Here is a 12646-nt window from a genome sequence, read left to right on the forward strand (position 1 = left end):
GCATGGTGGTTAGCACTGTCGCCTCACAGCAAGAAGGTCCTTGTGTGGAGTTTGCATGTTCTCACCATGTCTGCGTGGGCTAATTGGACATACAGGTTAGGTTAATTGGTGGCTCTAAATTGACCATGGCAGCCCTGTGATGATCTGGAGACTTGTCCAGGGTGTACTCCACATCTCGCCCATAGTCAGCTGGTATAGGCTCCTGCGACCCTGTACAGGATAAACGGCTACAGATAACAGATGGATGGTGACTCAAGTCAATTTGATTGAGTCACTCATCATTATCTACATATTTCTTGATACCTCTTTGTAGAGAGGGTTGAGAGCCCAACAGTAGTATCACTGCGAACTCATCTCATCTCATTATCTGTAGCCGCTTTATCCTGTTCTACAGGGTCGCAGGCAAGCTGGAGCCTATCCCAGCTGACTATGGGCGAAAGGCGGGGTACACCCTGGACAAGTCGCCAGGTCATCACAGGGCTGACACATAGACACAGACAACCATTCACACCTACGGTCAATTTAGAGTCACCAGTTAGCCTAACCTGCATGTCTTTGGACTGTGGGGGAAACCGGAGCACCCAGAGGAAACCCATGCGGAGAACATGCAAACTCCGCACAGAAGGCCCTCGCCGGCCACGGGGCTCGAACCCAGACCTTCTTGCTGTGAGGCGACAGCGCTAACCACTACACCACCGTGCCACCCCCACTGCGAACTCGAACCACTGAATATCTAGTCAGTAAACCAGCGCCTTAACCATTGAGCCACACCGAAGGAGAAGGAAGAAGAGGAGGAGGAGCAGCAGCTTTTTTTTTCCAGTATAAAATAGCAGCCTGTGCTACAGTAGCGCATGTGTACCAGCAGATGGTGCTGTAGTCCGCTTTTTAGCCTCACTGTTCGGAAGGTAGATGTAAATATTTTCGTGACGCATCGAGCCTGAATCCGTCCGCGGTAATATCCACCCGCTGGTGTGGATGTTACTGGTGTCTCTATCAGCTTTACACTGACAAGCCTCGAAAGAGCTTTTTACTTTCACACTCCGTCGACACTGGTAAATTAAAATAAATAAAGAAGCTGTAAGCTTCGGTGGGTGTGTGATAAGCTGCACAGCCTGTGACTGATCAGATCGCTCTCCTCCACGGGCTTCTGATTGCGGAATAACTGATCACTCAGGATCATCATGCAGAAACGGAGGAAGCCAGAACCGATCCAGCTCAACCCGATTCCGGATGGGAATGCCGTTAACGGAACCGGTGCCACAGAGTGAGTAGTCTGGTTGCATCCCAAACCGCACAGTACCGCAGTGTACAACACTGGGACAAAATAGTACAGCACTAATGGATACTTGGACCAAAACCGTGCAGGCCTACTACGGTACTCAGTAGTATGTTAGAAGACTAATATAACGGTCCTATAGTGATACTGACATCTTAGTGCTAGATACTTGATGGTGGTGTAGTGGTTCGCACTGTCGCCTCACAGCAAGAAGGTTCTGGGTTAGAGCCCAGTGGCCGACGGGGCTTTCTGTGTGGAGTTTGCATGTTCTCTCCGTGTCTGTCTGGGTCTCCTTCCACAGTCCAAAGACAAGTGGTTAGGTTAACATGGGGCAGCCATGGCCTGAAAGTTGGGCCAACGTGCCCTTGACCAAGGCACTGAACCCCCAACTGCTCCCTGGGTGCTGTAGCATAGCTGCCCACTGCTCTGGGGATTTGTACTGTATGTGCTCATTGCTCAGTAGTATGTTAGAAGACTAATATAACAGTCCTATAGTGATACTGACATTTTAGTGCTAGATATTTGATGGTGGTGTAGTGGTTCACACTGTCGCCTCACAGCAAGAAGGTTCTGGGTTCAAGCCCAGTGGCCGACGGGGCTTTCTGTGTGGAATTTGCATGTTCTCTCCGTGTCTGTCTGGGTTTCCTTCCACAGTCCAAAGACAAGTGGTTAGGTTAACATGGGGCAGCCATGGCCTGAAAGTTGGGCCAACGTGCCCTTGACCAAGGCACTGAACCCCCAACTGCTCCCTGGGTGCTGTGGCATAGCTGCCCACTGCTCTGGGGATTTGTACTGTATGTGCTCATTGCTCAGTAGTATGTTAGAAGACTAATATAACAGTCCTATAGTGATACTGACATCTTAGTGCTAGATATTTGATGGTGGTGTAGTGGTTCACACTGTCGCCTCACAGCAAGAAGGTTCTGGGTTCAAGCCCAGTGGCCGACGGGGCTTTCTGTGTGGAATTTGCATGTTCTCTCCGTGTCTGTCTGGGTTTCCTTCCACAGTCCAAAGACAAGTGGTTAGGTTAACATGGGGCAGCCATGGCCTGAAAGTTGGGCCAACGTGCCCTTGACCAAGGCACTGAACCCCCAACTGCTCCCTGGGTGCTGTAGCATAGCTGCCCACTGCTCTGGGGATTTGTACTGTATGTGCTCATTGCTCAGTAGTATGTTAGAAGACTAATATAACAGTCCTATAGTGATACTGACATCTTAGTGCTAGATATTTGATGGTGGTGTAGTGGTTCACACTGTCGCCTCACAGCAAGAAGGTTCTGGGTTCGAGCCCAGTGGCCGACGGGGCTTTCTGTGTGGAATTTGCATGTTCTCTCCGTGTCTGTCTGGGTTTCCTTCCACAGTCCAAAGACAAGTGGTTAGGTTAACATGGGGCAGCCATGGCCTGAAAGTTGGGCCAACGTGCCCTTGACCAAGGCACTGAACCCCCAACTGCTCCCTGGGTGCTGTAGCATAGCTGCCCACTGCTCTGGGGATTTGTACTGTATGTGCTCATTGCTCAGTAGTATGTTAGAAGACTAATATAACAGTCCTATAGTGATACTGACATCTTAGTGCTAGATACTTGATGGTGGTGTAGTGGTTCGCACTGTCGCCTCACAGCAAGAAGGTTCTGGGTTCGAGCCCAGTGGCCGACGGGGCTTTCTGTGTGGAGTTTGCATGTTCTCTCTGTGTCTGTCTGGGTTTCCTTCCACAGTCCAAAGACAAGTGGTTAGGTTAACATGGGGCAGCCATGGCCTGAAAGTTGGGCCAACGTGCCCTTGACCAAGGCACTGAACCCCCAACTGCTCCCTGGGTGCTGTAGCATAGCTGCCCACTGCTCTGGGGATTTGTACTGTATGTGCTCATTGCTCAGTAGTATGTTAGAAGACTAATATAACAGTCCTATAGTGATACTGACATCTTAGTGCTAGATACTTGATGGTGGTGTAGTGGTTCGCACTGTCGCCTCACAGCAAGAAGGTTCTGGGTTCGAGCCCAGTGGCCGACGGGGCTTTCTGTGTGGAGTTTGCATGTTCTCTCTGTGTCTGTCTGGGTTTCCTTCCACAGTCCAAAGACAAGTGGTTAGGTTAACATGGGGCAGCCATGGCCTGAAAGTTGGGCCAACGTGCCCTTGACCAAGGCACTGAACCCCCAACTGCTCCCTGGGTGCTGTAGCATAGCTGCCCACTGCTCTGGGGATTTGTATGTGCTCATTGCTCAGTAGTATGTTAGAAGACTAATATAACAGTCCTATAGTGATACTGACATCTTAGTACTAGATACTTGTTGGTGGTGTAGTGGTTCGCACTGTCGCCTCACAGCAAGAAGGTTCTGGGTTCGAGCCCAGTGGCCGACGGGGCTTTCTGTGTGGAGTTTGCATGTTCTCTCTGTGTCTGTCTGGGTTTCCTTCCACAGTCCAAAGACAAGTGGTTAGGTTAACATGGGGCAGCCATGGCCTGAAAGTTGGGCCAACGTGCCCTTGACCAAGGCACTGAACCCCCAACTGCTCCCTGGGTGCTGTAGCATAGCTGCCCACTGCTCTGGGGATTTGTACTGTATGTGCTCATTGCTCAGTAGTATGTTAGAAGACTAATATAACAGTCCTATAGTGATACTGACATCTTAGTACTAGATACTTGATGGTGGTGTAGTGGTTCACACTGTCGCCTCACAGCAAGAAGGTTCTGGGTTTGAGCCCAGTGGCCGACAGGGGGCTTTCTGTGTGGAGTTTGCATGTTCTCTCCGTGTCTGTCTGAGTTTCCTTCCACAGTCCAAAGACAAGTGGTTAGGTTAACATGGGGCAGCCATGGCCTGAAAGTTGGGCCAACGTGCCCTTGACCAAGGCACTGAACCCCCAACTGCTCCCTGGGTGCTGTAGCATAGCTGCCCACTGCTCTGGGGATTTGTACTGTATGTGCTCATTGCTCAGTAGTATGTTAGAAGACTAATATAACAGTCCTATAGTGATACTGACATCTTAGTGCTAGATACTTGATGGTGGTGTAGTGGTTCACACTGTCGCCTCACAGCAAGAAGGTTCTGGGTTCGAGCTCAGTGGCCGACAGGGGGCTTTCTGTGTGGAGTTTGCATGTTCTCTCCGTGTCTGTCTGGGTTTCCTTCCACAGTCCAAAGACAAGTGGTTAGGTTAACATGGGGCAGCCATGGCCTGAAAGTTGGGCCAACGTGCCCTTGACCAAGGCACTGAACCCCCAACTGTTCCCTGGGTGCTGTAGCATAGCTGCCCACTGCTCTGGAGATTTGTATTCTGCTCATTGCTCATTAGTATGTTAGAAGACTTGCATAAACTTACAAGGCTTACAGACTTACAAGGTACTTAACTCCTGACGGCTCCCTGGGCGCTGTACTGTGGCTGCCCACTGCTCTGGGTGTGTGTGCGTGTGTTCACTGCTTCAGATGGGTTAAATGCAGAGGATGAATCTCACTGTGCTTGAAGTGTGCATGTGACAAATCAAGGCTTCTTCTTGATTTACTAGCTGTCTTATGTAAGAGTTAAGCTCCAACCCAAACCACCCTTAGTGGTTTTATGATAGTTTTAGTCAAGTCAAGTTTATTTGTATAGCGCTTTTAACAATAAACATTGTCGCAAAGCAGCTTTACAGAATTTGAATGACTTAAAACATGAGCTAATTTTATCCCTAATCTATCCCCAATGAGCAAGCCTGTGGCAAGGAAAAACTCCCTCAGATGACTTGAGGAAGAAACCTGGAAGGAACCAGACTCGAAAGGGAATCCGTCCTCATTTGGGCAACAACAGACAACATGACTATAACATTAACAGTTTTAACATGAAGTCCGTTTCGTTGATAACTCTTCATTGATGGAAACTTGAGTGCAAAACTGTTCATGACAACTGCAGTCCTAAAGTTAGCAAGTCAACTGTAGTCCTCAGCCATTAAAGCATTACTGTAAGTGTCCAGAGCGTCTTCCAAGTGTGACTTTCAACTGTCCTTATGGGGCCGTCCTCCACAGGAGCAATGTGATGAGACTCCAACCAGACATAGGGCATTAGGATGGAACTAGTTTTACTGTTGTATCTCTGGAATAGTACTACTATAGTTTTAAATATTTTTGATTCCTTATTTAAACATGAAGCTGTACGTGTGACTATCCAAAATAATAATATTGAAATGAATAAATAAAATACTGAACCAAAAATTTATTATCTCAGGCCTATTAAAACAGTTTAGCAAAATAAAAGCAGCACTAATTATCTGAACCAAAAAGATTCAAAACCAACCATGGGTTACTAGATACAACAAGTGTTAGATTTTATTTATTTATAAACTTCACCGGTTAAACGGCAGGGAATCTTCAACAGAGCAATAAGCTCCAATACCTGAGGTCCCACAAAATTACAAAAATTTAAATAGTAAAATAAGTAAATAAATAAATAATACATATTAGAAAAGGAAAAAAAAATGGCCCAGAAATATACAGACTAATAGCAGCACAAACTGGTGCCAAGAGTGGGGATTGGTCAACATGTATGACATTTTACACACACAGATTTAAAAGTCTGTGGTCTATCACTATCAAAATAAAGCCTAGTTAAATTACTATAATATAAAAAAGGTTCTTCTTAAACTGTGAAAGTGATTGATTCAAATTCCTTAAATGCGGGGGTAAAATATTCCAGATTCTAGGACCCCGAATATAAAAACTGGTCTGAAAAGTCACAGTATTAGCCTTGAGTACATTTAACGTAGTTCCCCTAGACAAATCTAATCGCCTACTAAACCTTCTAGGTACACTAATAGAAATATTATGGTCTGTTGACATAGATTTAAAAAGATAATTAGCATAGTGGGAAGTGCTGAAGAGTCCTGAGTTCAATCCTGAGTTTGGGTGCAATCCTGTTCTCCCCATGTTTCCTGGGTTTTCTCCTGGTTTCTCTGGTTTCCTCCCACCAAAAAACATGCCGGGAGTTGGATTGGCTATAGGAAATTCATATGTTTATTACATATCTAACCATGAAACAATCCAAATTGTGCTGTTAATAATAGAAATGTTTCTTACAAACATTGTACTCCTGACTACACAGTCCCGTCTGAACATGTTGGAACGGCAAGGTCAGTTCTTTCTTTTTGCTATGCAGTGAAGACATTTGGGTTTGAGATCAAACGATGAATATGAGACAATAGATCAGAATTTCAGCTTTCATTTCCTGATATTTACATCTAGATGTGTTTAAACAGCTTCGAACATGGCACCTTTTGTTTGAACCCACCCATTTTTCAAGTGACCAAAAATATTTTTGGTTTGTTTGTTGCCCAGGTGTGCCCTGTTAGATTGATTGTCTAAACAATTAATAGCTCTGAATGTCCACTCTTGGTTTGAGCCCTGTGAAGACTGCCTTTGTTGTTAAAAAAGATAAACCGACATGAAGACCAGAGAGCTGTCTATGGGAGAAAAGCAAGCCATTTTGAAGCTGAGAAAAGAGAGGAAATTGAGCAGAGCCATTGCACAAACATTGGAGCATAGCCAATCCAACAATTTGGAATGTCTTGGAAAAGAAGGAAACCACAAGTGTACTAACACCAGACAGGTCAGCCAAGGAAAGCAACAGCAGTTGATGGCAGAAACATTGTGAGAGGTGTGAATAAAAACCCCAAAACAACAGTAATATAACCAACAGCCTCCACAGGGCAGGGGTGAAGGTATCACAATCCATCATTCAAGGAAGACTTTGAGATAAACATTTAGATGCCATACCACAAGATGCACAAAAAAAAGTGGAAGGTTTTAGACTGGCTAAGTCATTCACCAGATCCTAACCCAATTGAGCATGCATTTCACCTGAGACTGAAGGGAGAAAAACCCCAAAACAAACACAAACTGAAAAGCTTCAATACAAGCCTGGAAAAATATCACAAAAGAAGAATGCGACAGTTTGGTGATGTGAGTGGGTTGCCAGCTCGAAGCAGTTATTGCAAGCAAGGGATATGCAACCATCTCGTTATTCACTTGAATTTACTTTCAGACTATCTGTTCCTATACTTTTGCTTATCTAAAAATTGGATGGTGTGCCACAAACAGTGCCATGTCCTTAGGTGTTTAACACATCTGGATGTAAATATAAGAAAATAAATGCAGAGATTATGCTCTAGATTCTCATATTTAATATTTTATCTCAAATCCAAATGTCATGAGTGTATAACAAATACGAAATAATTGACTATGCCTTTCCACTACCTCCAGAGGGGACTGTATATATTATATGCATTGTATATGTATTTTCAATGTGGTAGCAATGCTATAACCATCCATCCATCATCTGTAGCTGCTTATCCTGGTCTACAGGGTCGCAGGCAAGCTGGAACCTATGGGCGAGAGGTGGGGTGCACCCTGGACAAGTCACTAGGTTATCGCAGGGCTGACACAGAGACAAACAACCATGCACACTCACATTCACACCTATGGTTAATTTAGAGCCACCAATTAGCCTAACCTGCATGTCTTTGGACTGTGGGGGAAACCGGAGCACCCGGAGGAAACCCACGCAGACACGGGGAGAACATGCAAACTCCACACAGAAAGGCCCTCGCCAGCTGCTCAAAGCCAGGACCTTCTTGCTGTGAGGCGACAGTTACGCCACAGTTAATGTATAACCATTTTATGGAAATGCATTAACAGATAAAGGTCACAGTATTTTGTACCAGTCCCTAACTGTTTGTTTTTTGTTTTTTTGCATTGTCACTGTTACTACAAAAGTGCTGAAGTGTTTCATCTTTATTTGTTGCATTTAAGCTGTGTCACTGCCTCTCCAGCAAATCAACCACAGCCCTTAAAGTAGCCAGGTCCAGTGTGATCTCCAAACAGGAAGCTCTTATCACATTCGTCCAGAGCAGCCAGCACACAACAATGTGACTCTTCTCTCTAATAATCTGTCCTGGTCTTTCTTGCCCTCTCATAGCCAGGTAAATTTGTTTTCACTTGCCACAAAATAAGCAGGACTTTGCACATAAGAATACTAACGTGCTGTGAAGGTCTGTAAGTAGGATACAGGAGAGTCAAGGTCTCCGTAAACCAAGCAGAGTCTCATGAAATAGAGATGCTGAACAATTGGGACAACGCACTCCTCTTCTTTGAGCTCAACCATAATAATCTTGGTTTCACAATGTAATATATTTATAAACATGGCAAAGCCAGGACCTTGTGCAGTGGTTTGTTTGGAGCTTGTCTAGCCATGCAGAGGAATACCCTATCTGTCTGCTGATTTAGTTTGGCAGGTCTTTTTTTTCCTCTCAATAATGAGCCAATCAAAGCCCTGGTGGCCTGAAGTCACTGGTGCGCATCATTGCTTCTTGTTTGAGAGAGGCCATCACTGGTGCTTGAAGGCTCCAATACTTCTCTTTCAGCCTCAATGTTTTTGCCTCAATTACCGAATGAAAGATGCAGGAAGAGGTGAGGAGGCGTTCTTCTTTACACATGGCACTGCAGAGATTTAAGTGAACAGCAGTTGCATAACAGATCATGTTCCATAATATTTCGTCAGATATCAGGAATTCAAGTGGGAGAGAAGCATGTCTGATTGTGCTCACAGTTCATTTGATGACTTTAAAATAAAATATGTCAGGGGGGAAAATCACTGCACGAGAGCCCTAGGGCAATATAGAGTTCAAAAGCTGTAATGAAAACTACACTGGAGACAATGTTTGATCAGTAATTCCAGTATTTAAATCTGTGAGTACAGTTTGGATCTTCCATGCAAACTACAACAATCAGCCATAACTTTAAAACCACCTACTTAACATTGTGGTGATCCCACTTGTTCCGCCAAAACAATTCTGACCCTTCAAGGTATGGACTCCACAAAACATCTGAAGGTGTGCTGTGTTCTCTGGAACCAAGACATTAGCAAAAGATCATAATAACTTCACCTTCAGTTCTCAGGGGTGTAGCTAGGATTTTTCAGGGGGGGTCACACACTGACTGGCAGCCTGAGTCACACACTTACTGGCAGTCGAAAGAAGGAGTAAAGTTTCGCTTGTTTTGACATGGCGAATTATTAACACGAGGAAATACTCGTAATTTGCAACTACTGCAGCTACACTGGTAGCTTGACTACTTTTTATAAGATTGAATTTACTAAACTGAAAGGTGAAATGTTGTTCAAAATTGCCGTTAAAATAAAGACGGTGAAAATGAGTACAGTACCTCTCAAAAATGCTCTTAAAACTATGGATGGTGTAGAAAGGAGGACGTCCTGTATCTTCTAACATGAAACGTTTCCATAACACGGCCGTGTGAGATAGCTGCAGCAGCCTTTTGCAGGTACTCGGCATCTTGTTTTGAGCCTGTTTTATCATAAAATAATTGACTTACTACTAGAATAGATCTATGAAAAATATGTAACAAAAAATAATTACGATTCGGATTCTGGCGGACTGTTTGACGAGTGACCGATCCATTGATGGTAAACAAGGATCGAGTGGACTTTAGGGGCGACTATGATATTGAATTTACACTTTGTTGAATTAATTCAGTATCATAGTCGCCACTGAAGTCCACTCGATCCTTGTTTACCGTCAATGGATCGGTCACTCGTCAAACAGTCCGCCAGAATCCGAGTAGGGAATGGCTGAGCGTAGCTGTCAGTCAAACACAAGTTACCCAATGGGAATGCATTCCTGGACAGCCCACCCACACGTGAAGTTTGTGCCAAAACTGCAAGCAAAAAGTCAGGGAGCGCAAACGAGAAAGCTGGAATCGCAACTAAAATAAATTACGTCAAGCAAAACTGAGAAAGACGTGGAACAAAAATTAAAGGTTTCTGAAGAGTAATAGACTGATATTTTGCATGATTACACGAATAATTTGTTTGCCAGTCTAAAAAAATTTACTTTTTTTTCTTTTTTTGTATTTTGATTTGTCGTTTTTGTTTGATATTTCAAAAGTATTGTATGAACATTTTGGCACAAAATTGATTCCATAGAATTCCACCCACTGCATGATTTTGAAAAATGCTTAAAAGTGGGTAAGGAACTGAGGGGATGGGGGGTTGAGATGGGGGAGGGGTTGAGGATGAGGGTGTGGTGGGGAGTTTGGGTTTGGATGTTTGAGGCATAATGAAAACGAGCGCAGTTTCATAGACTCCAACTCAAGGGCGGGGGCTGGGAGTAGTGGGCCATCCACATTTGATTAGAGAGAGTTAACATTCTTTTTTTTTAATTAAAAAAATGTAATGACGTAGACTCTGTCAGCATCAACCTTGTAAGGGTCAGGATGATTTTAACCAGTAGATAGCATTTTGAGTTGTTTTCAACCCATAAAATGTTGAATTTTTAAAAAGTGGTTGGTTTTTTTTGTTTGTTTGTTCCCCCCCCAGTCCAGGTGGCATGGTGGTGCAAGTGGTTAGCACTGTCCCCTCACACCAAAAAGGTTCTGGGTTTGAGCCCAGTGGCTGATGGGGGGGCTTTCTGTGTGGAGTTTGTATTTTCTTCCCCTGTCTGTGTGGGTTTCCTCTGGGTGCTCCAGTTTCCCCCACAGTCTGATTAGAGTAACTGGTTACTCTAAATTGTCCATAGCTGTGAATGAATGATTGATTGAGAGGAGAAAACCTCAAAATAATCCAGTAGAAGGCCAAGGGAAACCACTACTGTAATGTTCCCTAGAGACTTTGATGGCTGAAGCTGTCAGAGCAGCCACGTCACTGTAGTGATATGCCAAAATGTGAATGGAGTATCACTTTTAAGTCCTGTAAGTTGCAAGGTAGGGCTTCTATGGATTGGATTTGTATGTCCAGCACATCCCACAGATGCTCGATTACACTGAGACCTGGGGAATTTGGAGGCCAAATCAACACCCTGAACTCTGTTATGTTCCTCAAACCATTCCTGAACAATTTTTGTAGTGTGGCAGGGCACATTATCCTGCTGAAAGAGACAACTGCCATTAGGGAATCTTGTTGCCATGAAGGGGTGTACTTGGTCTGCAACAATGTCTACGTAGGTGTCAAAGTAACATGATCATGAATGCCAGGACCCAAGATTTCTCCGCAGAACATTGCCCAGAGCATCACAATACCTCCGCCAGCTAACTAGTGCATCTGGGTGACATCTCTTTCCCAGTTAAGCAACACACATGTACCTGACTGTCCACATGATGTAAAAGAAGACATGATTCATCAGACCAGGCCACCTTTTTCCATGGCCCAGTTCTGATGGTGTCTTGCTCCATGGCCCAGTGTCTTGCTCCATGGCCCAGTTCTGATGCTCATGTGTCCATTGTAAGCACTTTTTCAGCAGTTTGTGCTACAGTAGCTTTTCTGTGGGATTGGACCAGACTGGCTAGCCTTCCCTCCCCACACGCATCAGTGAGCCTTGTGGGAGCATGACCCTGTTGCTGGGTCACCGGTTATCCTTCCTTGGACCAATTTTGGTAGGTATTAACCACTGCATACACCCCACAAGACCTGTCATTTTGGAGATGCTCAAACCCAGTCATCTCACTCCCACAATTTGGCCCTTGTCAAAGTCACTCAGATCCTTATACTTGCCCAATTTTCCTGCTTTCAACACATCAACTTTGAGAACTGACTGTTCATTTTCTGCCTAATATAATCTCACCCCTTGACAGGTGCCATTGTAACAAGCTAATGCAGTGGTTTTAATGTTCTGGCTGATCTACGTAGATGCAGTTTTTCCTTATGTGATTCAGGAAGTCTTAAGTGCCAAAAGTTATGACACGCTTCTTTTGTATTAGCACAGCATCTTTGTAGTATGTAGGATGAAGCATTTATCTAAGACCTATTGATTGAAGGCTAGTACCATGTGGCTCACAGTGTATATTGGCTGGTGTTTTGAGTACTCTGTGTTGTTCTCTGTGATGAAAAAGGAGCACACATTCCATTACGGAGGCCTAGACAGGTCATGGCATGGAGGCTTTGGAATGCATGCCTGTGCTGCTGGGATTCAAGCCTTCGGAAGTTAGTTTCTTAGAGAGACTTTGTGGAATGCCTCTTTCTGTGGTAACTACAAGGAACTGGATGCCACAACTGTGTGTGTGTGTGTGTGTGTGTGTGTGTGTGTGTGTGTGTGTGTGTACTTGTACTTGCGATATACTGTATTGAGGACCGGAAAACATTTTTAACCAACCAAGTTAGAACGTTTTTGGGAAGTGAGGACGTTTTGGCTGGTCCTAATTTCTTCAAAGGGCTGTTTGAGGGTTAAAACTTAGTTTTAGGTTACAGGTTAGACTTACGTTTAGGTCAGGGTTGAGGTTAGGCACTTGGTTGTGATTTGTTAAGGTTAGGGTAAGGGGCTAGGGAATGCATTATATCAATGAGTGTCCCCACAAAGATAGACATACTTTGTGTGTGTGAGAGAGAGAGAGAGAGAGAGAGAGAGAG

General features: G+C 44.5%; 1 protein-coding gene across 1 annotated transcript in view; it reads left to right on the top strand.

The window, feature by feature from the left end:
- The first annotated feature begins 932 nt into the window (after positions 1 to 932).
- The window catches only part of map2k1 (mitogen-activated protein kinase kinase 1), a 30844-nt gene continuing 19130 nt past the window's right edge, over positions 933 to 12646 (top strand). The window contains exon 1 of the mRNA XM_060923875.1: positions 933 to 1264. Coding sequence (XP_060779858.1) covers positions 1182 to 1264 — 83 coding nt within the window. The 5' untranslated portion in view covers positions 933 to 1181. The remainder of the gene's footprint in view (positions 1265 to 12646) is intronic.

Source organism: Neoarius graeffei, chromosome 6 (genome assembly GCF_027579695.1).
Source record: "Neoarius graeffei isolate fNeoGra1 chromosome 6, fNeoGra1.pri, whole genome shotgun sequence".
Taxonomy (NCBI): domain Eukaryota; kingdom Metazoa; phylum Chordata; class Actinopteri; order Siluriformes; family Ariidae; genus Neoarius; species Neoarius graeffei.